This window comes from Canis lupus, chromosome 28 (assembly GCF_003254725.2).
Source record: "Canis lupus dingo isolate Sandy chromosome 28, ASM325472v2, whole genome shotgun sequence".
Lineage (NCBI taxonomy): Eukaryota > Metazoa > Chordata > Mammalia > Carnivora > Canidae > Canis > Canis lupus.
In genome coordinates this window covers 7,944,066-7,971,606 of record NC_064270.1, presented here as the reverse complement: position 1 = coordinate 7,971,606, position 27,541 = coordinate 7,944,066, and the positions used below count along the sequence as shown (strand labels likewise).

The 27,541-nt window shown below is 40.7% G+C and overlaps 1 protein-coding gene across 7 annotated transcripts in view; it reads right to left on the bottom strand.

Annotated features, from left to right (window-relative positions):
• Positions 1-3,585: 3,585 nt before the first annotated feature.
• The window catches only part of PDE6C (phosphodiesterase 6C), a 47,881-nt gene continuing 23,925 nt past the window's right edge, over positions 3,586-27,541 (bottom strand). The window contains exons 12-22 of one of the 7 annotated variants that reach the window (XM_025466558.3): positions 24,731-24,877; positions 24,384-24,491; positions 23,853-23,962; positions 17,763-17,850; positions 11,845-11,945; positions 9,835-9,957; positions 9,663-9,726; positions 7,233-7,307; positions 7,039-7,122; positions 6,506-6,662; positions 3,586-3,914 (exon numbers count right to left, since the gene is read on the bottom strand). In XM_025466558.3, the coding sequence (XP_025322343.1) occupies positions 3,859-3,914; positions 6,506-6,662; positions 7,039-7,122; positions 7,233-7,307; positions 9,663-9,726; positions 9,835-9,957; positions 11,845-11,945; positions 17,763-17,850; positions 23,853-23,962; positions 24,384-24,491; positions 24,731-24,877 (1,113 nt within the window). In that variant the 3' untranslated portion in view covers positions 3,586-3,858. Of the gene's footprint in view, positions 3,921-6,505; positions 6,663-7,038; positions 7,123-7,232; positions 7,308-9,662; positions 9,727-9,834; positions 9,958-11,844; positions 11,946-17,762; positions 17,851-23,852; positions 23,963-24,383; positions 24,492-24,730; positions 24,878-27,541 lie in introns of all 7 variants that reach the window. The other 6 variants (XM_025466560.3, XM_025466557.3, XM_025466561.3 and 3 more) reach the window with 6 other exon arrangements.

Here is a 27,541-nt window from a genome sequence, read left to right as displayed (position 1 = left end):
GACATGTTTCCCCTCTCTTATGTATCTTTTCAATTGCTTATCCTACAACTGCTCCATTTATAGCTCGTAGAGGATGAAGCTAGCACACTGTACAGGGAGTCCATTGTTCCTGCAGTTTGTAGTTGTCTTTACTCATTCTTATTATCTTCCTTTGCCTAAATTAGTTTAAATTATTAGAATTATTGGTGTCTCGCAAAAATGATAAAATAGAGTATGTCTTCAACTTTTTTGCTTTCTTTTGATATATCGGCACCCCTCTTTCCCATTACCACCAGTTTCTAGCCTTACCTTTCTTTTGCTTCCTTCTCACCTATAGTATTTAAGGGAGTTTGTTATAATCAAATTTGACTTCCCAGCATGTGAGTAGTTTATTATAAAGTAAATTAATACCATGGGGTGGCAGGGCATGGCAAATGAGGTCCCAGAAGTCTTAAACAGTTATTAGGTTCACAAAAGTTGACTCTCCAACAGAGAGATTCTATAAGATAATTTAACTGAATAATAGTATTGCTAGAGCTTATCTCAGATACAGTCATAAAATATGGATATACTTATATGCCAGGATATATTATAAAATGTAACTTCTTAATTTGATGATCATACCCCTCAGAGTCAGTGGGTGTGCTAAGTACTCCTAGAATCTGTATGTGAGTTCGATGATTATGTGTATTTTTTGGAGGGAAAGAGTCCATAGATTTCATCAAATTTTTAAATGGATTTAATTTTTTAAAAAAGGTTTTAACCCATTTTTGTAAAGAATAAAGAGATGGATAGAGGAGAAAATGGACGATTTGGTGAAGAGAGAGGACCTATAGAAAGCAATCATAGCATTTCAACTATTTTGTTGAAGATAAACTATTTTAAATGGCATTTAAACATTGGAATGATTAGCATTAAATTGCAGGATAAGTAGTTTAGTGTTTTACTTTTAAATGGTTAGTATCAGAGATTTTCCTTTTATTAAATAGTTGTTATTCATTAATTCAAATATTCATCAGGCTTCTATTATATGTGAGATTGCTACAAAGGAACTCTCTAGGAAATAATTATGCAATCCTTTATAAACCATCAAAAAACAGTAAAATCAGTATTGGTTTATTAATATTGAACATTGTTTTTAAATCCCCTTATTTCTTAAACAAATTGTATTTTTTTTAAATCTCACTACTTATAGTGAATAAAAAGGAATCTTGGTTTCTGAGGAAAAAGTGTTGAAATGTCCAGCAGCAAACTGATAATCAGTATATATGTAGCTAAAACATTTTTATGATAAAAATATATTCATAGTTAGTGATCATCAGAAAATAAAATTCCTATAAAATTAAGTGATAACTAGAAAAACTAGGCTCTTAAAACAGATCCATGTATTTGGTATTGCAAGTATGGTTTATGGACATCAGGTTCATTAACAAATTTAGATCATTATATATAATCATAACAGTTGATTCATACATAATGGAAGTCATGTTTTTAAGAAGTATTTGAAAAGACCTCAAGATGAGTTTAAAGATTAATTCTCTGAGATACTTGTTTCACATTTGGCTGTAGTGCAGTCAGTAGTGTTCAGTGGGCCACTGGTTTGGGATATGAAGCTAATGCTTTCTTCTGCTTGCTCTTACTTAAGCAAAGTTCCTATTTTTGCAGACCTTCAGGGGTGGTGTATCTCTGGTCCTCAGTTTGCTTTCTAGTGAATGAGGAGGGGAAGTTGTTTGAGCTGATAATTTGGAGTCCAAAATCACACAAAAGCTAAAGGAAGAGGTTCTTTGGCAGTTTCTAAAATAATCCTAAAAGTGGACCTTCAAAATTATTTTAAGTGATGGAAAGAAGGTGTATGTGTATCACTTATTCAAGGTGATGACTTAATAGACAACACCCATTTGTGTCTATATATTGAATGAGTTTTTTCCCCTCTAAAAAATATTTTACTACCTTATGGGCACTCCTCATTTATACCTGTCTGTTATGACATTTATTCAAAATATTCATTCATATTCACTGAGAACCTACCTTGTACCAGGCACTACTCTCTAAGTGCCAGGATAGAGTCAGGAATAAAACAGACAAAAATAGGCAAACTGAAGGTTGCTGCAGGGGAGATGGATGGAGGGAATGGGGTAACTGGGTGATGGGCATTAATGGAGGGCATGTGATGTCATGAGCACTGGGTGTTATATAAGGCTAATGAATCACAGCCCTCTACCTCTGAAACTAATAATACATTATGTGTCAATTAGTTGAATTTAAATTAAAAAATCAACAATCCTTATCAGGACAAAAAAATAGACAAAAATTTTACTTCTCACAGATCTTACATACTAATGTGAAAATAGCAATCCTATGATTCTAAATCTTACTATTTTTACTTGTAAACATAAAATGAATGGTGACTTTATTCTTTCTTGACCGCTTCAAACTGAACAAATCTTCTGTATAACAAAACATTTGAAGTTCATAATTTGTCAGTCTGATTCATTAATATTTAGATGTCTTTGACAAGAAAATTTGTGGCAGAATCTATGGCATAATTATTATTATTTGGTCTATGATCATAGATTAAGTAAAAGAAGAAATCCTAAATTTCTCTGATGTCCAAATGTGCACCATTAAGTAGTAGTTGATTGTCCTTGATTTGACAAATCAATATTTAGAATGCCTGATAGATAGTTCTAGTAATCATTTTTAAAAAATAACCTCTGTTGAAGTTCCTCTAAACTGCATTTGATAATAAAATTCTTACATAATCAAATCACATGCTTCTTAATAATGCATAACATTTATTATCTGATTTAATTTACATTAGGATTATCCAGGGAATGCATTATATACTGATAATTCTTTCAATGAGAATAAAATATTTTAAAATATTCTTAGTTTTATGTAAAACAATTGCTTTCAGGCTTGGGGAGAGGGATGGGCGTAGGACATAGACATAGTTTAGAAACTGTCAAAAGCAGTATGGTCTTCACCCTTCTATTATCAAGGATAAAAAGTAGAGGAAAGAGATGATAAGCATTTCAGATGGAATAAAATTTGACATCCTGTTATTTGCTTTGTATATAGTGCTTACAGATGTTATAAATTATATACTGTATTTATCATTCTTAAGATGTGTTGATGAGAGATTTCTAGTTTAGGAAGGAATTTGAGGTATGAATCACAATTATTAATGTTACGGGCTGAATTGTGTCTCTCCACCCAAAATTCATGTGGAAATTTAACCCCCTAGTACCTCAGAATGTGACTATATTTGAAGATAGAATATTTAAAGAGGTAATTAGGGTAAAATGAGATCATGAATGGGCCCTAATCCATTATGACTGTGTCCTTATAAGAAGGGGAGGTTAGGACACTGACACACAAAAGGAAAGACCGCGAAGATACAGGGAGAAGATGGCCATCTACAAGGGGAGAGGCCTCATAGAAACCAACCCTGCTAACACCTTGATCTTGGACTTCTAGCCTCCAGAATTGTGAGAAAATAAATGTCTGTGCTTTAAACCACTCAGTCTGATATTTTGTTATGGTAGCCCTAGGAAATACTATTAATACTATTAATAAGAACCTTTGAAAAAAAGAATTGGTGACTAGTTTCAGGATTATATATTTTTAATTTAAAACAGATTGGCACCAAAAATGCACTTATTTTCATCTTCTAATTTCGTACTTTTGTGGAACGTTATTTTACCCTCAGGGTTTTCAGGCTAGCAATATATTTTCTTTTGGTGGTCACAAGGGTAGCCTATCTGGAGATACTCTTACTCAGTTGATGGTGTGCTGAATGAAGTTTGCTGAAGCTCTTTTGTTTCTTCTTTTTTTCTTCGAAAGTAGAAACAATATTTGAAATTTAGACCAGTTGGATTATAACATGAGACAGGTTTTGGACTTTTTGTCATCAACACCACCTCCTGAATCTTCTGTGGCTGGGAAAAAGGAGAAAAGCAGTAGTACTGGGAATCAGTGGACACACAGTGTTTTTATTCTAACACTCTCATGATGTTAGTATCAACTTTTACCTAGTTAATAGTTTTAGCTTAAAACAAGTACTACGTGTTTGACCATTTAAAAACTTGAATTCATGTTCAGAGTTGGTCCATTTAAAAAACAATCTTATAAATGATTAACCACTTAACATCTGTTTCTCAAGCAAACCACTGAATTGCACAGTCTGGAAATCTGACTTGTTGCTTTGTGCCAGGCATGAAGCTTGTTGCCTAAAGATACAAAATAATGTTCTTAGTTCACAGAGACTTCTCAGGGTAGAAGGAAGAAATTTCAGAAGTAATTTTCTATGCAAATAAAGACAGAAGATCTATATCCAATATACTGAATACTAGAAGAAAATGTCAGGAGCCACTTAACCTGATAGCCTGTTCATCATAAAATTGAGACAAGGATTAAATTTAATTGTACTAAGAAATACCTTTGCTTTTCACTTGCATCATAAAATTTACCACTTGTATTATGTTTTTGAAGTGCAAATCAGGTTACTGCTTTCCCTTCTAAATCCCCATGATGACTCCCCCCTTGCTCTTCTAGAGGACAAATCCCCAAGCAAGTCCTTTAAGGCAACACTATTCAGCAGCACTGCCTTACCAGCTTCATCTGGAACTCTTTGCCTGCTTGCTCTGTAGACTCGAGACACTAGTTCCTACATTCCTCTGTTGCGTCAGGCTTATTTCCACATCAAGGCTGTCATGCATATTCTAGTTTTGGCTTCCTCCCCAACCCCTCATCCTTTTCTTGCTTAGTCAAAGCCTCCTGTATTCAGAGTTCAGCATAAGCATCCTTCTTCAGAAAGCCTTCCCTATGCTTCCTCTGATAGTTATAATCAATTGTTCATGATTATAGGTAGATAATCGATTGCTCATTTGTTGGTTTACTGTCTAGCTCCCCTACCAGGTGGTAAGCTCTGAGATAAGGACCCCAACTTTCCCCAGGCCCTGCCTAACAGGGCCTTGCACAGAATAGACACCCAAAAAATACATTGGTGAATGGATATGAAGAAGTCAAACTCCTACTTTTATTCTGTTGGAGGACATCCTTAACCTTTTAAGCAAAATACTTTTTCTCACCATGATTTTTTTTTAATACCAGTAAACAAAATAGAACTATCTAAAAGGAATGTGGTATGTTTTTGTTTTACGGAGCTCTTCCAGATAGAGATGATTTCTTGGTTAAACAATAAAAATTTCTTACAAAACCTTTTAAGTGCTGAACCCTCAAGACAAAATATGAAGTCATTGATGTGGGAAACAAAGGCAGAAGAAAAATTAATTTCCTTACTACCTACAGCCCATTGACAAGTTCTTGCAACAGGCAGAGTGACATTCCTCCAGGGAGTCAACCGCCTCCATGTTAATACTTTGCTAAGGGCAAAAGGCAACCTTAGCCCGACCTCGAGGATCCTGTAAGTCTAACTTTAACATATAAAGATTCCTTAGAAATCTCCTTTATCTCTACCTGCCAAGATACATGTTGGCAATTGTCCCCCAAGCATATGGTCCACCAATATACATATGACGGGTCTCATGACTCAGGTTTTATTAGACGGTAATAAATCACCTTTTCCCAACAATAGCTAGCCCCCTCAAGGTCCTGGAAACCTTGCTACCAAAATTCCTCAGAGACTTATGCTATCCCCAGCCCCCTCCCAACTTGAAAGTATATAATGGGCCACTCCTCATGAGTCCAGCTCTTTCTGCCCACAAGCCCTGTCACTGCACTTTATTAAAATCACCTTTTTATTTTTGCACCAAAGATGTCTCAAGAATCCTTTCTTGACCATCTGCTTCAAACCCTAACATCTTTTCCTACATCGTCATGACATTAGCATTCCCATTTGAAGATGACATTTCAGTCATCTGATAAACTCATCATTGATCTTAAACATCTTAACAATGGTTTTCTGAAGATAACTATGTTAAGCCCAACAGAGACCCCAGCAATAGAAGTTTCATCAGAAAAACAGCACTATATGGGGACATTTGAGGCACAGTCTTGGAATACCCGTCAAGTAACACCATTCATCTGGCCAGCTTTGCTTTCATGTGGGCCTTCCTTAAATCCGGAAGGGAGGCTGGAGGGAGATCTGCAAAATCTCATTAAGTAGAGAGGAATATTGAGCTCAGAGAGGTTAAGCAAGTTGCCCAAGTCTCATAGCTGATGTGTAATGTTAGGACTAAAATTGTTTTCTCACCTAACCGTGATCCAACTGGTTCTGGCTTTCATGTTTCTAAAATCTCATTATTCTACAGAGGTACTCTAGTCAGATACTAGTGTGGATGAGGAAGCCTAGCCCCAATTCCTACTTCAACTAGACCAGTCAATTCCTCCTGAAATTATTCATAAGATCTTGTTTTGGGGGTGGAGATATCTGAAAAGCACTAATCAATTTATTTGGAAAAGCAAATTTCCTGTTTGCATTTACTTATGGTTTTGTCATGTGAGATTAAGCTCAGCCTGACTCCTGTTACTTTACAAGGAGCAGAAACAGATTCCTTCTAACCTTTTGCAATCATGTTTCCTTCTTCCTGCTTTTTCACCTCCTCTTCAAGCACCTTCATCTTTGCATCATACTCATCAGCTAGGGATTTCCATTCTACTCTGTTGTTCTGAAGACCATTCAGCATTGGTGTGATTTCTTTATGAAACCGTGAGAACTCCTAGAGAGAATTTTAGGTCAGAAATGGTTTAAATCATATAGTTGATTTTCAGTACGTTTCATATGCAGAGAAGGAGCTGTAAGGAATTGTTACAGTGCTCAGAGCTGCTAGGATGAGTTTAACTTAGTGCCATGGAAACAGGGAGGACAGGTGCTGTTTTCCAAGTAAGTCTGGTCTGTACAATGTGCTCATGTCTGAGTTCTCCTAGTTTTTCTTCCACCTCTGAATGAGATTAGGGTAATTCCTCAAACTATTTTGGAGAATCAAGGTTATCACTCATGGCTTTTCATATCAGTGACTTGATTTTGGTAACAGTTTGAAAGAAAAATCCTCATCCTCAAATGATTATATATAATCATTTTTTTTTTTAACTTACCTTATATACAAAAGTACAAACAAAATCAATAAATCCAACTTGAAGTTTAGGTAGTTCATCTCTTTTGTTTCTGTCCATCATAGGCTAGAAAGAGAAATAAATTCTTTAAGGATAGTTTTTTAAGACTCAGGAAAAGAGATGATTTGTATTGATAATTTGTAATTAATAGTGCATTTTTATGTCAAGGTCTTTACAATAGGCTGTTGTTGCAGCACAGTCCTCTCCAGATCTCCTTGTTCCCAAAATTCATTTGCAACCAAAAGTGCCACCTGCAAATAAGAATAGGATTTGGTTCATGAAAGTGACTTATTAATAGAGAATTTGTATTTTACCATTATGAGTGACATTTAGGGATACCGTTTATATTAATGCTTGAGGTATTGTCACACCATATACTCTTTGGTTTTAGAAAGATGGTGTCTAGGTGGCTCAGTCAGTTAAGCCTCTGATTCTCGATTTTGGCCCAGGTCATGATTTCAGATTCATGGGATCAAGCCCCGTGTTGGGCTTCATGCTCAGTAGGGAGTCTGCTTGAGATTCTCTCTCTCTCTCTCTCTCTCTCTCCTTCCGCCCCTTCTTCTGTTCTCTCTCTCTCTCAAATAAATAAATCTTAAAAATAAATAAATAAAAATATATCACCTACAGATTATATCTAAATGGGAAAGGGAAATTTCTCTTGCCACTTCAGCATTCTAGGCCCATTCTGGGAGTACCTATCTCCTATTTGTATTGCCAGGACCTCTCAACGATGAAAAGGGGAGATGGGAGGATGTTTAATTCTGTTACATTTTGCTTCAAGCTCTGAAGCTTCCCACACATCCTCCTCTTGTGCTGCTTATCTGTTAGCGTCTAGCATATTCCTTCATGCACACACACATGCACACAGATTAGATTAGAACACAGCTTTACTTGATTATAGTGTAAGGATATTTGAAGGTAAATTTATATAGCTTTAAAAAACCCAGTATCTATCAAATTTACTGAACACCCACTAACTGCCTTATACTGGCATGAAGCAGGCTTGCCAGGAAGAATAAGATGTGATTTTTTTCCTTTAAGATGCTTCCAGTCTAGTAGAGATGGTTATATAAACTATGTGGATAAAGTGCTAGAACAGTAGTAGAATGAAGTGAGGTGGATCAAGGAGCTTGTGAAAAAGGAGCTTGCATTTATGTTGTATCAAGGATGAATAGTAGTTTTTCAGATAAAGAGGAGGGGGAGACTACCTGCAGAGATAAAATTGAATGTCCAGAGCTTGGAATGTGAAGTGGTGAATAGGAGAGTGACAGGAAATAATCTGGTGAGTGTGCATTAAGAACAGGTAGTGACGGGCCATGTAAGCTTTGCTAGGAAGTTTGATTCTCTAGACCAGGGATTCTTATTCCTGCAGTCCTACTGTTCTAAAGTGCGCTAGCAGGCCAAACAGGTAGGGGTCAAGAGAGATAATAAGCTAAAGTAACTTTGCTTTTTTCTTTTATATAAAGTGATCTTTGTATACAACTCTTTGTGGAGGATGGACCTTACTTCTTTTTTTAAAAGAAAGCTTGAAAACCTCTGGCTGTGGGGAGTTTAGAAGGCTTTTAAGCAGAGGAGTGGCTGGGCAAAGCTCTATTTATAAACAATCCCAGCAGCAGCTCAGAGGAGGGCTGGGTAGCTAAGGATGAGGGAGGATCACTTAGGAGGATGCCTGCCACCCTAGTGCTGATGAAGAAGGGTGGGAGTCTGACCTGAGGCTATAACAAGTGTGACGACAGGAATGGGGAGATGAACTTCATGCAAAGCCCCGGGTTTCCTGCCTGGGCAATTGTGCAGATAAAGAATAAAGGAGGAAGAATAGGCATATCAGGGTGGAAAGAGCACAAGCGTTTGGTTTGAAATTTGATGGTTCCAATTATTCCATCTTTCCAAATACAACCCACAGTTATAGTTGAAGCCAGTGAATTCTGGCTCTTTTCTAAGTTGGGTTTTTCCTAGAATTCACTGAGGAAAAAAGAGAAGCTTCTTTCATCCAGTTAGCAAGAAATCAAGTAGCAAACTAGTAGCTCCTGACTCTCACTCCCCAAGGCAAAGAATTAGAGAAGACACCTGTAAACATGAACTTACTATAGACAGTGTCTTTTAATGATTGACAGCAGGGTTGTGGGAGCAAAACCACCCTTGATAGAGGAAAGCACTAATGATTCATCTTTGTTTTATGCTGATTTATCTTCTAATAATTTTATATAAACTTTTTGCAGCATATTCAATGGTAAATAATTCCTTGCAGAAAGCATTTTCTTTCTAAGGTCCCTTCTCTTTGCCTTGTTCTGGGGCCTAACCAAATGACCTATTGTCTTACTGACATTTGTGAGCTCTTGAAAGCCATTTGCCTTTCTTCATTAGCAGAAATCCAACAGGGAACATTTTATTTTTGTTTTAACTTCTCAAGTTTCTTTTTTCTTTTTAAATTATAAATTCATTGTTTGTTCTACAATAATGAAAGATAATTGCTTACAAAATATATAGTCACATAATTGCTAGCTATAACAAAATTCCGAGATTGCCAGAATCTTCATGTTTGCTCTTATATGGGACCTAGATAGTACCTGTGCATATGACAGAAAAGGAAACATAACTGTACTCGCCTGACTTTGTACCTCCCAGGGTTTGGTTATAGCTGACAAGTCACATGCAGTCATCATCATTGCCCTTGGGAGAAAACAACAATTGTTAAGAAGAAAGATACACAAAATAAGGAGTATTTTGGTGGGTTTTTTTTTTTTTTTCCAAAAGAGGAATAAAATTCTGACTACTTACATGATAACCTCTTTTTTGGTTGGATCAATGGTTACATATTTGATGGCCTCTTCTTCAGTTTCCATTTTTTCACAAGCATCAACAATTTTTTGAAACATAGTTCTCTTCCTAAAAAAGATATGGCTGTGCAACAGTTTAAGCATGTAAGACCAGAGATAAAAAGTATCTTTAATATGTGCTTTTCAGATTTCATGTTCCCACTTTGCATCAGATATCCACATAGTGGATCTAAGGGGTCAGGGGATAAGAGAATAGGGAGTGGCTGTTAAACTTGGTATAGAAAGGATTTAAGACAGAAAAAGCACAAGCCACAAAAGGAAAAAAAAATCCCTAAGTTTGAATACATCGAAACTAAAAATAACATGTGACAAAGGAGATCATAACATAAACATAAAGGCCACAGGCTGTGATGAGATATAATGCATAAAACCAGCAAAGAATTAGAACCTAAAATACATGAGATGCTCAACCTCACTGGCAAAAAAGAAAATACAAATTTGAACATCAATAAGATACCATCTCACACTCAACAAGATAAACAAGTGTCCCCAGGTAAAGGGTAGTCCAGATGTGGGATAATAGGAACTCCTGCACACCGCTGGTGGGAATTTAAGTTGGGGAAACTACTCAGGAGTGCGGTTTTGCAATGTAGTATAAGACTGAAGATTTGCAAGTCCTAAAGCAATCCCATGTCTAACCATGTATGTTAGAGAAACTCTCACATGCATACAAGGATATACAATACAACATTGTCAACGAAAATGAAAAGTTGGAAACGATCTAAATGTCCATTCATAGAAGAATCATTCATTATGAATTCATTATGGCATATTCATACAGTTGAATATACAGTTAATAAAACTAATGAACTGGATCTTCATTTACCACCAAAGTAAATCTTTAAAACCTAATGTTACATGAAAAAGTAAGTTGCAGAAAAATATGTACAGTATGATACTATTTATGGAAAATTTGAAAACACATTTAACAACATAAAAACATGGATGGAAAGAACAAGTATATATCAACATCAGAATAATGGTATCTGGGGCAGCCCAGGTGGCTCAGTGGTTTAGTGCCGCCTTTAGCCCAGGGCCTGATCCTGGAGACTCGGGATCGAGTCCCATGTCAGGCTCCCTGCATGGAGCCTGCTTCTCCCTCTGCCTGTGTCTCTGCCTCTCTCTCTCTCTCTCTCTCTCTGTGTGTGTATCTCTCATGAATAAATAAAATCTTTAAAAAAAAAAAAAGAATGGTATCTGTGAGGGAGAAGGGAGGGTCTTTTCTTGGAGTGTGATGGGATGCCTCAATTGCATTACTTTTTTTCCATTAAAAAAAAATGATCTCAGATGGGTGTGGCAAAATCTTAGCATTTGTTGAATCTGGGTTACGGATATTTGGGTATTGATACTACAATCTAAGTCATTAAATAGCTGGATATTATAACTAATTCACCTTGTTCTAATCCATTTTCACCAAGAACTTTATAATTCACTGACAAGAAAATGGGCAAAAGCTTGGAGTATCTGGTTTCTTTGATTATTCTTATTATTATAAATAGGCTAGTGCTCTGCTGTATGTAACTCAGAATTATGTGAGTTTGGTTAATATGCATCAGTATCACCAAGATTTTTTAGCTTCCAGACTCCAGCAGAATCAAATGTCTGCTCCTGCAACTCTAAATACCAGACTCTGAACCATGATGAATCCACCACAACAAAAATCACCTCATAAGGCTGTGTGGCATCACTCCTCTGGCAATCTACCAACCTTGCTGTACATTCTTCAATTCAAACTTCTTCAGGTAACCAACTAATTGACGTTAGGGGGTTAGTTTTCTAAAATATATTTTCAGATGCCTAGTAAACTATCAGATACCTTGAGGGTATTCTACTGATAATCCAAAAGTAAAGTGGATAAATGTATGTGTGAAGAAATGCCTTTTAACCGGAATGCAATGGGTCTTTTATGTAAGGCAGAAGCACACAGAATATAAGGGAATTCTGTACTTACTTGAAATATAAAGCCAGGTCAGTTGCTATTATTGCAACTTCAAACAAATGAATGACTGTTTCAAACTGGCGTTTATTTAGGTTCTGGAAGATATTTAAACTCTGTAAGATAAAAATTCACATAAATGGGACTATTTTTAAAAAGTCACAATGAAGCGCAATCATTAATTTGCCTTTGATTCAACAAACAAACCAAATCATGCTTAAGGAAATAAAGATAATTAGCATAAAAGAAAAACTAGGTCTTTCAGTCACCTTTTTCATTTCAGCTTTCTCTCTTGAATTAAGTTACCCCTCTACTATACTTTGAGTAAGGTAATTTAAACTATAAAAATAGTATTAGCAGGGACACCTCAGTGGCTCAGTGGTTTAGCGTCGCCTTCAGCCCAGGGTGTGATCCTGGAGACCCGGATCGAGTCCCGCAATGGGCTCCCTGCATGGAGCCTGCTTCTCCCTCTGCCTGTGTCTTTGCCTCTCTCTCTCTCTCTCTCTCTCTCTCTCTCTCTATGTCTCTCATGAATAAATAAATTTTAAAAAAATTAAAAAAAATAGTATTAGCAGACATTCATGTAAACAGTGTATAAGTTTGGGGAGTAAATAAAAGTGTTTTCTCTAGGATCATTTATAAATATAACAATAGATTTAAAATTTGCTTGTATTAATTAAGGAGCTTTAATAAAGAATATCTAGGTACATCCAATTATTAGATATACTAATTATACACCTGATAATTTTATTTTTTAATTTTTTTAAGATTGTATTTATTTATTCATGAGAGAGAGAGAGAGGCAGAGACACAGGCAGAGGGAGAAGCAGGCTCCATGCACCGGGAGCCCGACATGGGATTCGATACCGGGTCTCCAGGATCGCGCCCTGGGCCAAAGGCAGGCGCTAAACCACTGTGCCACCCAGGGATACCACAAACAGGTATTCTTAAGCATGTACTTAGATTAGCCTCTCTTGGAAAAATTTGACAAAAATCTAGCCAATCAAGATCATCACATCAATCAAGACATGAGTCAATAAAACACACAGGAATGGAGAAGCCATCTTAGAAGGATTGATTGTAAGTATTGAGCCCATTTAAAAGTAGAAGAATAAACAATTGTGTTGGAGCTAGAGAGTATTATTCTAAGCGCAATATGTCAAAGAAAAATACCATATGATCTCACTCATATGTGAAATTTAAGAAGCAAAACAAACGACTGTGGGGGGAAAAAGAAGCAAACCAAGAAACACTCTTAACTACAGGGAGCAAAGTGATGGCTCCTGGAGGTGCAAGGGGTGGGGGCATGGGGGAAGTAGGGGATGGGGAATGCACTTGTCCTAATGAGCACCCGAGTTGTATGTAAGTGTTGAATCACTAAATTATACATCTGAGCTGAATATTTTGCTGTTTGTGAACTAACTGGAATTTAAATAAAAACTTTTTAAAAAAGGATAAATAATTGTGGAAATTATTGAGCAACGTGTAAATTTCATAAATACCGATAAAAAATACCAATGATAATAAACACCTTACAAAACAGAGGCAAAGATGTGGAAGGAGTAGAAGTATTTTAATTGCTTAACGTTTCATAGCAGTGAGTTAATAGAATGCTGTTAACACATATTGTCTAAAAATATCAAACATCTAAATGCTGAGCTATAGTTTTTCACAATTTTTCACAGTCATTTGTTCATTTTAGATGACTCTAAGAGTTAGTATCTCAATAAATGAAATCTTGCCATTTGCAACGATGTGGAGGGAAATAGAAGGTATTATACTAGGTGAAATCAATCAATCAGAGAAACACAATTATGATCTCACTCATGTGTGGAATTTAAGAAACAAAACAGAGGATCCGGGCAGCCCCAGTGGCACAGCAGTTTAGCACCGCCTAGGCCCTGGATCGAGTTCCACGTCAGGCTCTCTGCATGGAGCCTGCTTCTCCCTCTGCCTGTGTCTCTGCCTCTCTTTCTCTCTCTGCATCTCTATGAATAAATAAATAAAATCTTTAAGAAAAAAAAAAAAGGGATCCCTGGGTGGCTCAGTGGTTTAGCGCCTGCCTTCGGCCCAGGGTGCGATCCTGGAGTCCCAGGATCGAGTCCCGCGTCCGGCTCCCGGCATGGAGCTTGCTTCTCCTTCCTCCTGTGTCTCTGCCTCTCTCTCTCTCTCTCTCTGTCTCTCATAAATAAATAAATCTTAAAAAAAGAAAAAAACAACAACAACAACAACAACAGAGGATCCTAGGGGAAGAGAGGGAAAAATAAAACAAGATGAAATCCGAGAGGGAGACAAACCATAAGAGGCTCTTAATCTTAGAAAACAAACTAAGGGTCGAATGGAGAGAAGGGGGTGGAGAGAGTGGGGTAACTGGGTGATGGACATTAAGGAGGGCATGTGATGTGATGATCACTGGGTGTTATATAAGACTGATGAATCACTGACCTCTACCTCTGAAACTAACAATACATTATTTGTTAATTTATTGAATTTAGATAAAAAGTTTTAAAAAGAGCTAGTATCTCTTGTTTAAAGACACAGTGTCTAAAGTTCTGCAATTCTTTCTAGTTCCAAAATGTTTCTTCCATTGAATTCAAACAGAATTACATAAAGATAAATGGAAAACTAGTCAACAATGAAAAGGAATGAATCACTGATATATACAATGCAGACACATCTCAAAATTATTGCTTTGTGTGAAAGAAGCCAGCACAAAAGAGTACTTGTATAATTGCATTTATATAAAATCTACAAAAATCTAAACTAATTTATAGTGACTAAAAGCATTTCAATGGTTGTTTAGGGCTGGGAGCAGAGAGATGAATGCACTGCAAAGGTGCATGAAGAATGGTTTGGGGGGATTAAAAATGTTCTATATCTTGATTGTGGTGGTGGTTTCCTAGGTGTAAAAATTGTATAAACTTATAGAATTGTACACATTGAAGGGATGCAGTTTATTGTACACATATTATACTTCAATAAAGCTGATTTTAAAAACATGAACTCTGACTTAAAAAGCTTGGATAGTATGATCCTATTTTTCTAAAATTGTTCCTATCCCACCTGTCTAGTCATAGGGTGGCTGCAAAGAAGTTCATCAGGTGTTAGTGAAGTAGCTATTTTTGAGTGATAGGATTTGAAATAATTTTGTAAATTTGTTTTTGAAATTTTCCCTATGGTTGAGTTTTTATATTGGCAAGTATAATTTTTACAACCACTATGAAGTCATTAATTTTAAAAACATGTACATTTGTAATATTCCATTTGTTTTCCTGAGGATTGTGCTGAAAACCTGAGGTGGGTGGGACAGGTGTGCCAGAGTGAGAGAGGAGGCCTATTTCCCAGCTCATTTCAGCAGAACCCCCACCTGCTCAGCTGGTTTCACTAATCCGCAGCGAGGGTCTCTGTTATCTCCTACTATAAAAATGGCAGTAAACATATAAATTCCCAAAATAGGCAGGAATGACTCCAGTTCATCCTGGGTAGGGCTTTCAGGTGAGGTAAGGCAGGAGAAAGTACAGGCTGTTCTAGTGTTCTGCATGGTACTGGTGACACCCTACAAAGAGATTGCTAACGTGTTTATGGCTGCTGTGACCATACACAGGATATTTCATTGCTTCTTCACTCATTTGTATAAGATGGGGTTGGTGTGGTAAAGCATACATAGAATTATCATGAATTCTATAAAGCAGTGTTTTGAATGGTAACAGGGTTAAGCTTGAGCAGTATATTTTGTTGTTTCTACAATACTATTATGACATTAAAATTTATACTCTTACAAATTTGACTAGCCAGTTTTCCACCTGTTCACTCAGGTGAAAGAGTGAACTTCTGTATGGTTACAGGTAGTTCTTAATTCTCAGAACGGTGGATCCCACTCTACTAGGATACAAGGACACTTTAATTCAAAGCCTCATGGTAAACAAAATGTCTGAGTAATGACCACAAAATGTCAAGATTATTATATAAATCATGAGGATTTCCCTTACTGAAATGCTTTTAATGCAAATATTTTCTTTATACAAAAAAGTAAATAAAAGAACAACATTGTCTCCCAAAAGTGTACAAAGAACATCTGAAGGCTGAAAATTTCATTTTTTTAAGCGTTCCATTTCCCTGCTCATAAAAAACTCTGTGATTATATTGCTTAGCGACTCTATTTACAGGCTTTGAAAGTCTTCAATTAGTAGGTTGCCCCCCCACCCCCATCATGTTAAGCATTTAAACACTTGGTTGAAGTTCTTAAAATATATTTTGGTTTAGTAGGTATATATAAAATTAAATAATAAATTATATTCAATAGTACCTGCTTAGGATGTCACATAATCAGTGACACTACTGATTATGTAAGTAGAGAAAATTCTTACTCAAAAATATAAGATTGTCCCAACAAAGACTCATAACAAATTAGTAATAACAGTTTACTCTTATCTTCCTGAATTACTTTCAACTCCACTCCTTTTAATTGTCATAGAACAAATAATATCATTATTTTTATGTTATAAACCCATAGACGTTCTGGCTGTACACCAGAATTATCATTCTTAACAAAAATACAAATTCCTGGGCCAGAATCCCAGAAAGCCCCATCAGTAAGTGCAAAATGAAGCCCGGGATCTGTTTTTAACAGCCTGTGCACCCTAGGCCCGCAAATTCTCCTGCACTTGGTCATGGCATCAATCACGGTCTATTAAAAACACTCAAATGGGGGATCCCTGGGTGGCGCAGCGGTTTGGCGCCTGCCTTTGGCCCAGGGCACGATCCTGCAGACCCGGGATCGAATCCCACATCGGGCTCCCGGTGCATGGAGCCTGCTTCTCCCTCTGCCTGTGTCTCTGCTCTGCCTCTCTCTCTCTCTCTCTGTGACTATTATAAATTTAAAAAGTTAAAAATAAATAATAAAAACGCTCAAGTGTTGTTTTTCTCTTTTTCCATATTTCTGCCTGGTCACTCTGCCTTACTTTCCCCTCTTGGCTTTACATTACTTGGGAGAATTTAGTGTTATCTCTAGACTTAGACATATTTCCGTATGTTCCTTCCTTAAGCCTTTTATAAAAGATTGTTACAGAAGCTGAGAAAAGCTCCACTCCCCAGAGGGCTTATTTCTCCAACTGAGCACGTGTGATTCTAAACAAGCTCTCTGCTATGACAAAGTGTTTCCCTCCATCCAATAATGACTCATTTTAATCAGTTTTGGTTTGGAATTTTCTCAAGATATTTTTTTAAGTATAACTGAATTATGTATCCACAACTTTTCCACAAGCTCTATACCCCTGAAATAAAACTGATAAAAGACAAAAGAATGACGGCCTCCTGTGGAATGTTCGTAGTACATGACATGGCCAAATCAAAGTGAATTCAAGACCAAGCTCAAGCCACTTCCTGCACAAAGCCCTCCCTGATCCCACCTCTCTGCTCCCCTATGCCATGTGCACTCCTGAACGTGGCATCTCCTTCTAGAAACTTAGAGCATTGCCAGTGCATCTCTGATGGCAGCTATTTCTGTCTTATATCTTGATTTCACGCTTCCCTCCACTACCAAAGCTTGACTTCCTCAAAGATACAGACAAAGCCTCACAGTGCATGCCCCGCGAGTAAGAAAATCATTGGCTATGTACCCTCCTCTCCCCTCTCCATTTATATATACCTGAGGATGCGCAGAGCCCTCTCACATCCACCATAAGCTTTTTCTTTTTTCTCCATGGACTCACAGAGATTTTGTGACTTTCCATGACTCTTTCTATCTCACCAACTTCCAACCTGGCTGTTCAAAACTGTAGTAAAATAGCCATTTCTAGCAATTAATTTCAATAAGGGTATGGACTGCCAACTCTTTGAGCCATTACTCAAGGCCATCCTCTTTCTAAGCATTTCCTGTGGGTTGGTGCTTTGATCCAGAGCCTCTGAGCTGCCCTGGAGAAAAGCTCATGTACCTCATCTTGCAGTAGAGTCTTACTGTACTCCAAGTGGTGCCTCTCCAAAATGGAAGATCCATGAAGCTTTGCTAATGGAGACGTGGATCTAGGAGGAAGAGGATATGCCATAATTTTAGCTGCTTAAAGATTACCCATGAGTCCATACAGTATAGAGTCTTTATTCTCTGAGGATGTTTTCCATTTCTTCCTTCTCCCTCTCCTCTAATGCCTGTGAAATGTTGAAAGTAACATATTGGGACTGATTTTTTAGATTTAGAACAAGAGAATATGCTCTTTAAAAAATTCTTTAAAAAACCTAATTTGTTGAATGCATAAAATGACTGAATTATTTAAATGAGGAAGTTTGGTTCATCCTTTGCATCTTTAAGTTTAAAATCTTTAGGCTCCCTGGAGCTGCTGGCACTGGCCTGTGCTGTGACTCCCAGAACATGTAACAAACCAGTTGAAGGCCCACAGATCATTTGCATGGAAAATGTTTATTAAGAATTTCCAGGAACCAGGACACCTGGGTGGCTCAGCAGTTGAGTGTCTGCCTTTGGCTCAGGGCATGATCCCGGTCCGGGGATTGAGTCCCGCATTGGGCTCCCTGTGAGGAGCCTGCTTCTCCCGCTGCCTATGTCTCTGTCTCTCTCTCAGTGTCTCATGAGTAAATAAATAAAATCTTAAAAAAAAATTGAGGAACCAAAATAAGAATGATTATAAAGTGATCTTTCTTTCCTCCTCCAAGGCAGGGACATAAATTTTAGGTTAAACTTCCCATTTGTTAATGGTTAGGTCTCAGCTTTCTGTAAGTGGGGGCCTCAGTCTTTGGTGCCCTGTCTTCCTTTAAGTCTTTCTGTTTGAGGAAGCCCTAGAAAATAAAAGGTAGCAGGAGGAAGTGATGATGGGACACCTGGGTGGCTCAGTGGTTGAGCATCTGCCTTCGGCTCAGGGCGTGATCCCAGGGTCCTGGGATGGAGTCCTGCATTGGGTTCCCCATGGGGAGCCTTCTTCTCCCTCTGCCTATGTCTCTGCCTCTGTGTGTCTCTCATGAATAGATAAAATCTTTAATAAAAAAAAAAAAAAGAAAGAAAGAAAGAAAAAAGAGAAAGTGATGGAGGGAGGCTGAGGCCAAAGGCCTACACAGGTCATGTGAAGACTTTGTTATTCTATTCTATTTCATTCCAATGGAGGGGTGAGGGAGAGTGGGAAAAAAAGAAATATGGAATGAATAAATAGTTTTAAGAAAGGAAGAAATCAGACATTGTGTGGCAGCCTTAGTAGAGAAGTTTCATCTTATTTCAGAAAGATCAGAACTTTAGGGAGTAGAGGAGATGGTAACAGGTCATGGACAAGTCTGATAAACCAAATTCTCTAGTTAGGGAACAATCAGACTATGTCTGAGCAAAATTATAATTGATCATAATTTTAGCACATATTTAAATACCTCCTCTGTGTCAGCACTGGAGATTTAAAAAAATTAACTGAAGCTTAATTCCAGTCAGAAAAGAATGGTGTCTTTAATTCCCTTAGGTTTAAAAAATCATTTAAGAAAGATTTCTGGGGAGTTAGAAATACACCTAGTCTCAAAATAATACCTCATGGATTACTTATTAATACAAAGGAGAAAATGTTCCTTTACATAAAGAGATCTCCTGGATATTGCCCATAAATAATTTAACTAAACCTCATAAATAATGGGACAAATTGCTATCACAGGCCTCCTGATGTTCTGAGAAGGGCATCATCCATGAATTCCCACCAAAAATGTTTACCCTGAGGATCCCTGGGTGGCTCAGTGATTTAGCGCCTGCCTTTGGCCCAGGACATGATCCTGGAGTCCGGGGATCGAGTCCTGCATCGGGCTCCCTCCATGGAGCCTCTCTCTCTCTCTCTCTCTCTCTGTCTCTCATGAATAAATAAAATCTTAAAAAAATATATTTACCCTGAATTTGGTAATTAAAAAACTACTGGGAAAATCCACATTGAGCGCTTGCCCACAGAAGAACTGGCCTAGACTAAAAAATAGCAATATTCAGAAAGACACGAAAAGGTTGAAGAGCTATTCCAGATTTAAAGAGATTAAAAATCCTTGACAAATGCCAGGGGTGATCCTTAATTAGATCCTGAATCAGAGGGGTAGAAAAGCTATAAAGGTCGTTTATTGGGGAAATTGGAATAATTTGAATAAATATTCTATATTGGGACATCGTACTGTACCAGCGTTAAATTTCCTCAGGGTGATCATCATGTTGTGTTTATGTGGGCAAATGCCACCCTTATTCTTAGGAGATACATACTGAAACATTTCAGGGTAAAGTGTCATGATGTCTGCAACTGACTCACAAATGGTTCAATAAGAAAAAAAAGAATTTATATACACACACAGATGCACACACAGATGTATATACATATTTGGAGAGAAAATGAATTTGGCACGATATATTTTTTAAAGTAAATTTCAGAGATGTTATTTAAAGTCTCAATGGGATCATGAGAAAAAAAAATTTTTTTTTAAATCACACCATCCATCAATAATTCTCTATTTTTGAAGTCTGGCAACAGTGAACTTAAAGTATGGAAAACAGCTAGTTTAGACTGTGATACTGTCCAGGCACTCAGGAAGAAAACAACCAAAGGAGAGAAACTCAAGTAACAGAGATTGTGGTGTGACCTGACTAGTCAACCTACCGGTTTTCTTGGTCTTTCCAAGAATGATTTTTGAAAATTATAACTCCAGCAAGGGGCAGTGTTGGTAAGAAAGCACTAAGGGGTTCTTTTTAAGGTAGATGAGTAACATTCCAACTTCCTAAGAAATCTGAGGATTGTTTTGGGGGGGGGGGGTGGTAGTGGGGAACACCATTGCCAGTATTCCCTGGAGAATTTTGAAGTGGTGGAGGAGATGATCGAAGACTGGATACAAGTACATTTTATCCTAAAGTTTAAGAAGCAGAAAATGACACAGCTTATAAATGACAAAAGAGAAAGATTGACCTTTATCTCTGAACCAATTTAAACTGTTTCAGAGTTCATGAGCACTTACAGAGAAAGTTTAGAAGGAGAACACAATGCCAGGTTGATGTGATGGACCTTCTGTGACAGGGTTGGTGGGAGTGGAAGGCCATGGACCATGTGTGTCTGGATCTCAGCAAGGCAGTTGACAGGATACCTCAGGATATCTGCAGTACAAGCTAGAGTTCTAAGTGTATCCACTCCCACAGCTGGGCAGCAGAACCCAATGAGTGTGCTCAGTTGACGGTCATCAAGCCTGGGAGTAGGTTTCCAGCCCTGGGTCCTGAAATTTTGCCCTTGCTCTTGTTCTGATGCATAATCTTATTAGTGACTTGAGTGAATATCAATGAAAATCATGAATAATTTTCCAATGACAGAAAACTGGGAAAAACAACTAATCCATTGGCTAACAGAGTGTGACATGGCAATTTCAACTAAGAGTGAAATGAAGAGTCAAGAAGATGAAATGTAATTATAATGAAATCTAAACTACGTCAGGTCCTGTATGGATTATTGTGTTAAACCCCAAGACCTGCACTTAAAGAATGACATAAGAACACTAGAGTGGACTCACAGAAGAATAGCAAATAAAATCAGATGCGTGGAAGCTGACATATATGAAATGGTTTAAACAACTGGCTGTGTTCAACCAGGAAGGCGGGAGGGGGAAGTGATCATTCTCTTTAATATGAAGGAATGGACTGTGGTTGAGAAATTAAACATATTCTAGCAGCTTCAGAGAGACCTGAAGAGGACAAACAGATGTTACTGGGAGACCAATTTCAGTTCAGTATCATGAAGAACATCCCACCAATAGAATCATCTAAAAGTAGATCTGTGTGCCCTGTGGGCCATTATGGGAGAAACTGGAAGTGAACTTGAGGATGTCAGGAGGAAGGCAGTGAAGGAGAGGCCTGTGTTGGATGGGGGAATGAGATAAATTCTTAAATTCCTCCTACTTTTGTCCTGATAACTGCATTTCTTCTGGGACAAGATGGAAGAGAGTCAAGAGGCAGAAAAACAAGAGGGCTGAAAAACTAAACGAGGAAAGGGAATGAAAGGAACAAAGAAAGCAGAAAACAAACTGGCTGGAAAAGTCAACAAAGGGCACAGGAGAGCTGGAGGTAAGAACAGAAATGTGAAAATGGCCAGGTTTTGAAGGCATTGTCAGAGGGTAGTCTAAGGCTGGGAGATGACGGTGGAAACCAGAATGAAGGGGGCGAGATCTTATGGAGACAAGAAATCAGACCGAGGGCACAAGGTCCCGCCAGGAAGCAGAGTCATCTGTGTCCCTGTCACTCCATGTCACCCTCCCACAGTGACCTGAGTTGTAACCATCCATGTGAGAATAATAATTCTGTTTCATTCAACCTTTCCATGAGCTGCTTTTGCCGGTGTGATGTCTCCATATCTCTGTGGACTCTTGAGCAATTCTTCCAGAATAGGGATGTGAAGAGACTCATCGAGCATCACTAGTGAGGGACAGTGTGCAGAAAGACTGTGTTTGGTCAGGGCGGTGTAGCAGAGCTACTAGAACCAGGATCACCGGTGCTAAGGTGCCTGCAGTGGGGAAGCCTGGACATGGCGCCCAGTCCTTCCAGTCGACAGAAATGGTGGGAGAAGGTCAGCGCCCCCCTAGCTGATGGACAGGGGGACCCACTCGGACCCCACATGCCCGGCCAAAGCGGAGACCTCAGAGGTGGTTGCATCCTTCCCAAAAACTGGAAGCCAGATGTCGTATCCAATTTGGTAATTGGACTTTGCCTTCTTGAGCTTGTTTCTTCCTCAGTGAAAGAGGGAGGCCATAGTAGCTCTCATGTGGGAGGCGACGAGTATCAAGATCTTAGCTGGGCTCAGCACGCCATAGGTGCTCAATAAATGTGAGCGGCTTTGGAGTTGACATGGCTCATGCAGTGATCAGAGGAGAGGAAGGGAACCCAGCCCCTGTCCGGAGACTGGAGTGAGGAGTGCAGGATGGCCGACACGGGCCGGAACCTCTGGAGAGGAAGATGTCCCCAGCCCGGAGTCCCGGTGCCAGTCCTCTTTTCAAGACAGAGCCCCATAGGGAGAGTTGCTAAAAGTAAGAAGTCGCTGCTCACAATGTGCTTTTCATTCACTGAGTGGATTTTTCTTGAGCACCCACTAAGGAGTCTCATATACACGTAATTTCACTTGATTCTCACAACAGTCTTTGAGAGGTGGAGATCGCGCCCATTCTATGGTTCACAAACAGAATCTCAAATAGACCAAGTGACTTGCCCCAAGCTCCCCCAACCAGGAAGGGGTTGGACCCCACAAACCCAGACTCCCAGACTTGTTCTCTCTAAAATGCCTGGCGCCTCTGGAAAGGGGTAGGTGGTGTGTCAGAGGTGAGGATGCGGTGTGTCGAAGGCCGACCGAGCAGCTTAAAATCTGTGATCAAGGGGCTTGCCCGGCCACGGCACCGCTGATGAATTTTGAAGAGCGTCAGTGACATCATAATAACACTTAGTATTTATTTACTGCCAAGAGGCCACCGGGAGCTGAATGCTTTATACGCATGATCTCATTTAATCTTTACAACGACCTTCCCTGGTAGGTACCATTACTATAATTTTCACTTTGCAGATGAGGAGGCCGAGGCTTCCAAAGTGTGAATAACCGCAGGGGAAGGCAGCGGTGAGGAGAAGACGCCGAGCCGGCTGAGGGAGAGCTCGGGGGGGAAGGGGAGAGGGCCCAGGAAGGGACGCCCTCTGGCTTGAGCAGGGGCCAGGGTTCCACCCGCGCCAACACGTGTAAACCAGGGCCCGGCACTTTCATACACGAAGTCCACCCTCTGACCAAGCTGAAGAAAGGAGGAGCGAAGGCCTTTACGATACGAACAAGGCAGGGCGCGTCTGGAAATAAGGGGAAGGGGCTGAAGGGGGCTGCGGGGCCGCGGGCTTCCCGGGAGAAGGAGCGGACACTCTCACGGACGGCTGAAGCTCTGAAGGAGCCGAACGTGGCCCTGAGATTCGCGAGCGTGATGAAGAAGAGCTGACAGGGCTAAGGGACAGGACTGGTTCTCTTCTCCCCCGAGGTGCCTTCAGACATGGCCAGTGCACGGACGTCACTTACTTCATCTGATACAAGTTATTGGTGCCTCTGTGGTCGATGTCATGGCAGAAAGCAGCAGCGAGCATGGCAAAGGCTTCAAGATCCGTATAGTATTTCTTTAGTCTTCCTGTCTAAAAAATAAAAATAAAAAAAATATATTTATATTTATATTTAAATATATATATTTAGATGAATACACCTCTGAGCAAGTGCAATACACCTCTTTGCAACTGCCTGCAAAGGAGAAGATGACCTACCCTGTTTTCAGATCAAGTTGGCTTTACTTCTTGGGTATTGCAGCTCACTACAGGCAATTGCAAAGCCCAGCAGGTGCCAGAATTTTCCTTTAAGGAGCCAGCTGTATGAATGCCCCACTGATAGTCTAGTCATGTGCCCAGGGATGCCCATGCTCCCTGGCATCATCCGCGGGGGCGTTTGGGGTTTATAGGATTGTGTCCACAAATTCCAAAACTACGGATCTAAAGTGCGGGCCCACATCCACTTCTCGTCGAGCTCACGAGTTCACGACGGTTCACAGCTCTGTGCACCTACCATCAGCAGCGTGAACATGGTCTGCCCCACATTGAACCCGTGCCGCCAGTTGTGGTAGGTGATGGAGCGGTACCCTTTCCTCACGGTGTACATCCACCTGGTGAGAACCTGCCCCCCAAAGAAGACAACAGCATTCAGACTTTGGAATAGAATTCTAAAGGTTAGAAGGCCTGTGACAATCTTATCTAAAAAGACAGGTTGGTCTTGTGTACAGGGTTTACACTGATACGTTTACAAAGTTAATAATAGTTGAAAATCCAAACTGAAGTTAATCTTTTGAACCAGGGGAAACACGAGTGAGAACAGCAACAGAATCACACGCTATTTTAGATGAAACGCTCTCTGACCTCCACCGGGACTTTGAATTTCTCCACCACATTTATCTCAAAGAACAGTCGCAGCCCACACTTGATCAGCTCGTGCTCGGAGATGGGGAAGTCGCTGAAGCGGAACTCGTACAGATCCACCGCCCGCGGGTCGGGCAGGTCCTCCTTCTGTGGAGACAGGGAGGCCGCTTCGGGTCTCTCGCCCCCCCCCCGGGCGCGGGGCCCACGGGGCCAGAGGCAAAGGTACCCCAAGGGAGGCCACGTGCCCTCCGCGGGCCTCGGTGCCCCGCACGATCGCGCCCAGTTTCCCGACGGTGACCCCGAGGCCCGGCTCTCCCAGGAAACCGTCGGGGCGACGGGGGCAGTTCCGAGGCCTCGCGGCGGCCGGGCCCTGACCTCGCCTCCGCCCTCCAGGGAGCACTGGCTACACAGCGCACGCTCCCTGCGTTCATCCCTTCGCTCGTCCATTCATCCTGACCGAGCCAGCGGGACCGCGAGCCGCAGCCGAGAGCGGCCGGAGCCTGCGGGCCTGGGGGCCTGGCGGGACCGGGTGCCCGAAGCCCCTGCTCACCGCGGCCTCCGCAGCCCCCCCCCCCCCCCCCCCCCCGCGAGGCCCTCGGGCTGTGCACGCAGGAGCTCAGCTCCCTGAAATGGTCGCAAAGGTCAGGTCGCTGAAAGGTGAGAGCTGAGCACACCCACAGACCACAACACCGGGCAGAGCGAAGGCCGGCAGGCTGGAGGCGGATTAAAGGAAGTAGAGCTCCTGGAAGGATGTGGATTCGGGCCGGTCAAGGCAGAGGGAGACAGTCCCATGGGGGCAGAGAAAGCTCCAGGCGGGAGAAGCTCGCAAGGGCTCTGCGGGCCCACGCGCAGCGGCAGATGGGTCCAGGCACTCACGCCCGAAGTCCTTCACACCTGCCAAGGCCACGCGCCGGAGCTTTCCCAGGGGCTGGTTAGTTAGTTCATGCTCTTACACAGATTTCAATACCAAATGGTAGCTGGCCGTTTTAAGCGAAATTATGGTTTGTCGTCCCCTGAGCCCCGAGTCTGGGTTGGCCCCTCACGCCCGTCCTTCTCTCCCCTCCCCGGGGCTCCCAGGGTCCTGTGATCCCTTCTCACCAGCACTATCCTCCGACTGGTCACTTTAGGCAGAGGTTATTTTTTTCCACCCTGCAAAGCAATGGTTTGGAGCCAAGAGACTAGCCTTCAGTTCTGGGTTCAGATTAGCTACATCCACATCTCCCAGATGGAACTAGCCTCAATGTTCTCATCCCTGAAATGGGAATAACAATAGTAACATTTTGGTCTTTCCTGCCTCAATTGAAAAGCAGTGCCAATTTCATCTGCCTGGATCCGGGAGAGTTAATGGAGATTCAGTTCACAAAACCCTTTCTCCATTTCTCATAGGACCTTCCTATGTCCTTTGCTACTCTTCTCTCTCTCTCCAAACCCTCCCAGGTTCCTTGCCCATGTAGGTTCTTCTTTTTCTCTCATTCATTGATTATTTATCCATTCAACAGACATTTATTGGTTCCTCTCTGTGTTATTGGCATCATGGATGAATAAAGCAGACACTGTCACTACCCCCGGAAACATGCCTTCTTATGGGGAGAGACACATAATATTATAGCACATCCTTTAAAACTCGAAATAAGAGAAAGTTAATGGGGTGTGGTGAGGAGCACCCTGTGCTGCAGACTCCCTGCTGGAGGTTGCCTCAGTGCTACAGTTTGCAAAGCGAAGATAAAATACAAAAACGTTTTTTAATGCATTAAAGGCTCAGTCACACTAAAGTATAAATGTGCATTTTAGCAGGAAACCAAGGAAAAAGTTTTCAGAAGAATGACTCCCAGGCCCCATTTGCAGTAAGAGGCAAATCAATAAAAGGTAGATTATTACAAAAAATATAGGTTTTGAAGAACAGCTGTTTTAAAATCTGTGGTACAGAGAGCTGATAAACATAAAGGCTTTGGTTGGTCCCATAAGTAGGAGCTCTGGGCACCCAAGGCCGATTTTCTCCTTTCTGCAGGAATCACACAGCTAAGCTGGGATGAGGGCAGTTGGGAGCAGCTGCCATCCCACTCCACTATGAAGTGGTTCTGATGGTGCCTGTTGAGGCCTGGCTTGCTCCATCTGCTCCCAGAAGGATCCCCCTGGGCACCTGGGTCACATCCCAGGTCCCTGTGAACCAGGTGGTCCTGGTCTTTCCGCCTTCCTGCCAGGCCTCAGGGCTCCTCCCCTCTGCTCCCAACAGCTGGCTTTGGTTTCCGAAAGATGATGGTTCTGTGACTAAATGCCCTGGTCTGTACTTGCTTCCCCTTCTCCCCTCCAGCTATCCCCAAACCCTTGACTTCAACCTCTGCCCAGACAAATCCTGCTTTCCCATGAAGCCTCCCTGACACAGCTGCCATCTTGTGTCCTACCGTTGTCTGTGAGTAAAACCAGCCCCTTGGCCTCCCCAGGGCCGTTGGTACCCACGCTCTGGGAACTCATCCATGAGGGGCAGTGTCATTGCCTATATTTTATCTCCCTAATGAACGAGCTTCTTGAGCCAGATAAGACCAGACCGTACTACTTTTTGTGCTAGGGATGAAACACAGCTCCTTGTATTGGAGTGCACCTTGATAACCACTGACTGAATGGAAAAACAGAATTAAGGATGAGTGACTGAGGTACTTCTTTGGGAAATTCTCTCTAGATCTATGGTATGGTCATTGTGAGTCACAGGGCATCCTGAAACGTCCTGGTAAGGAGAGGGTAGGGGCAGCACTTTCCTCGCTTCCTTTGCCCGTGTCAGTGTGCGGCTACCTCAGTCTTCCTTGTAAAACAAAA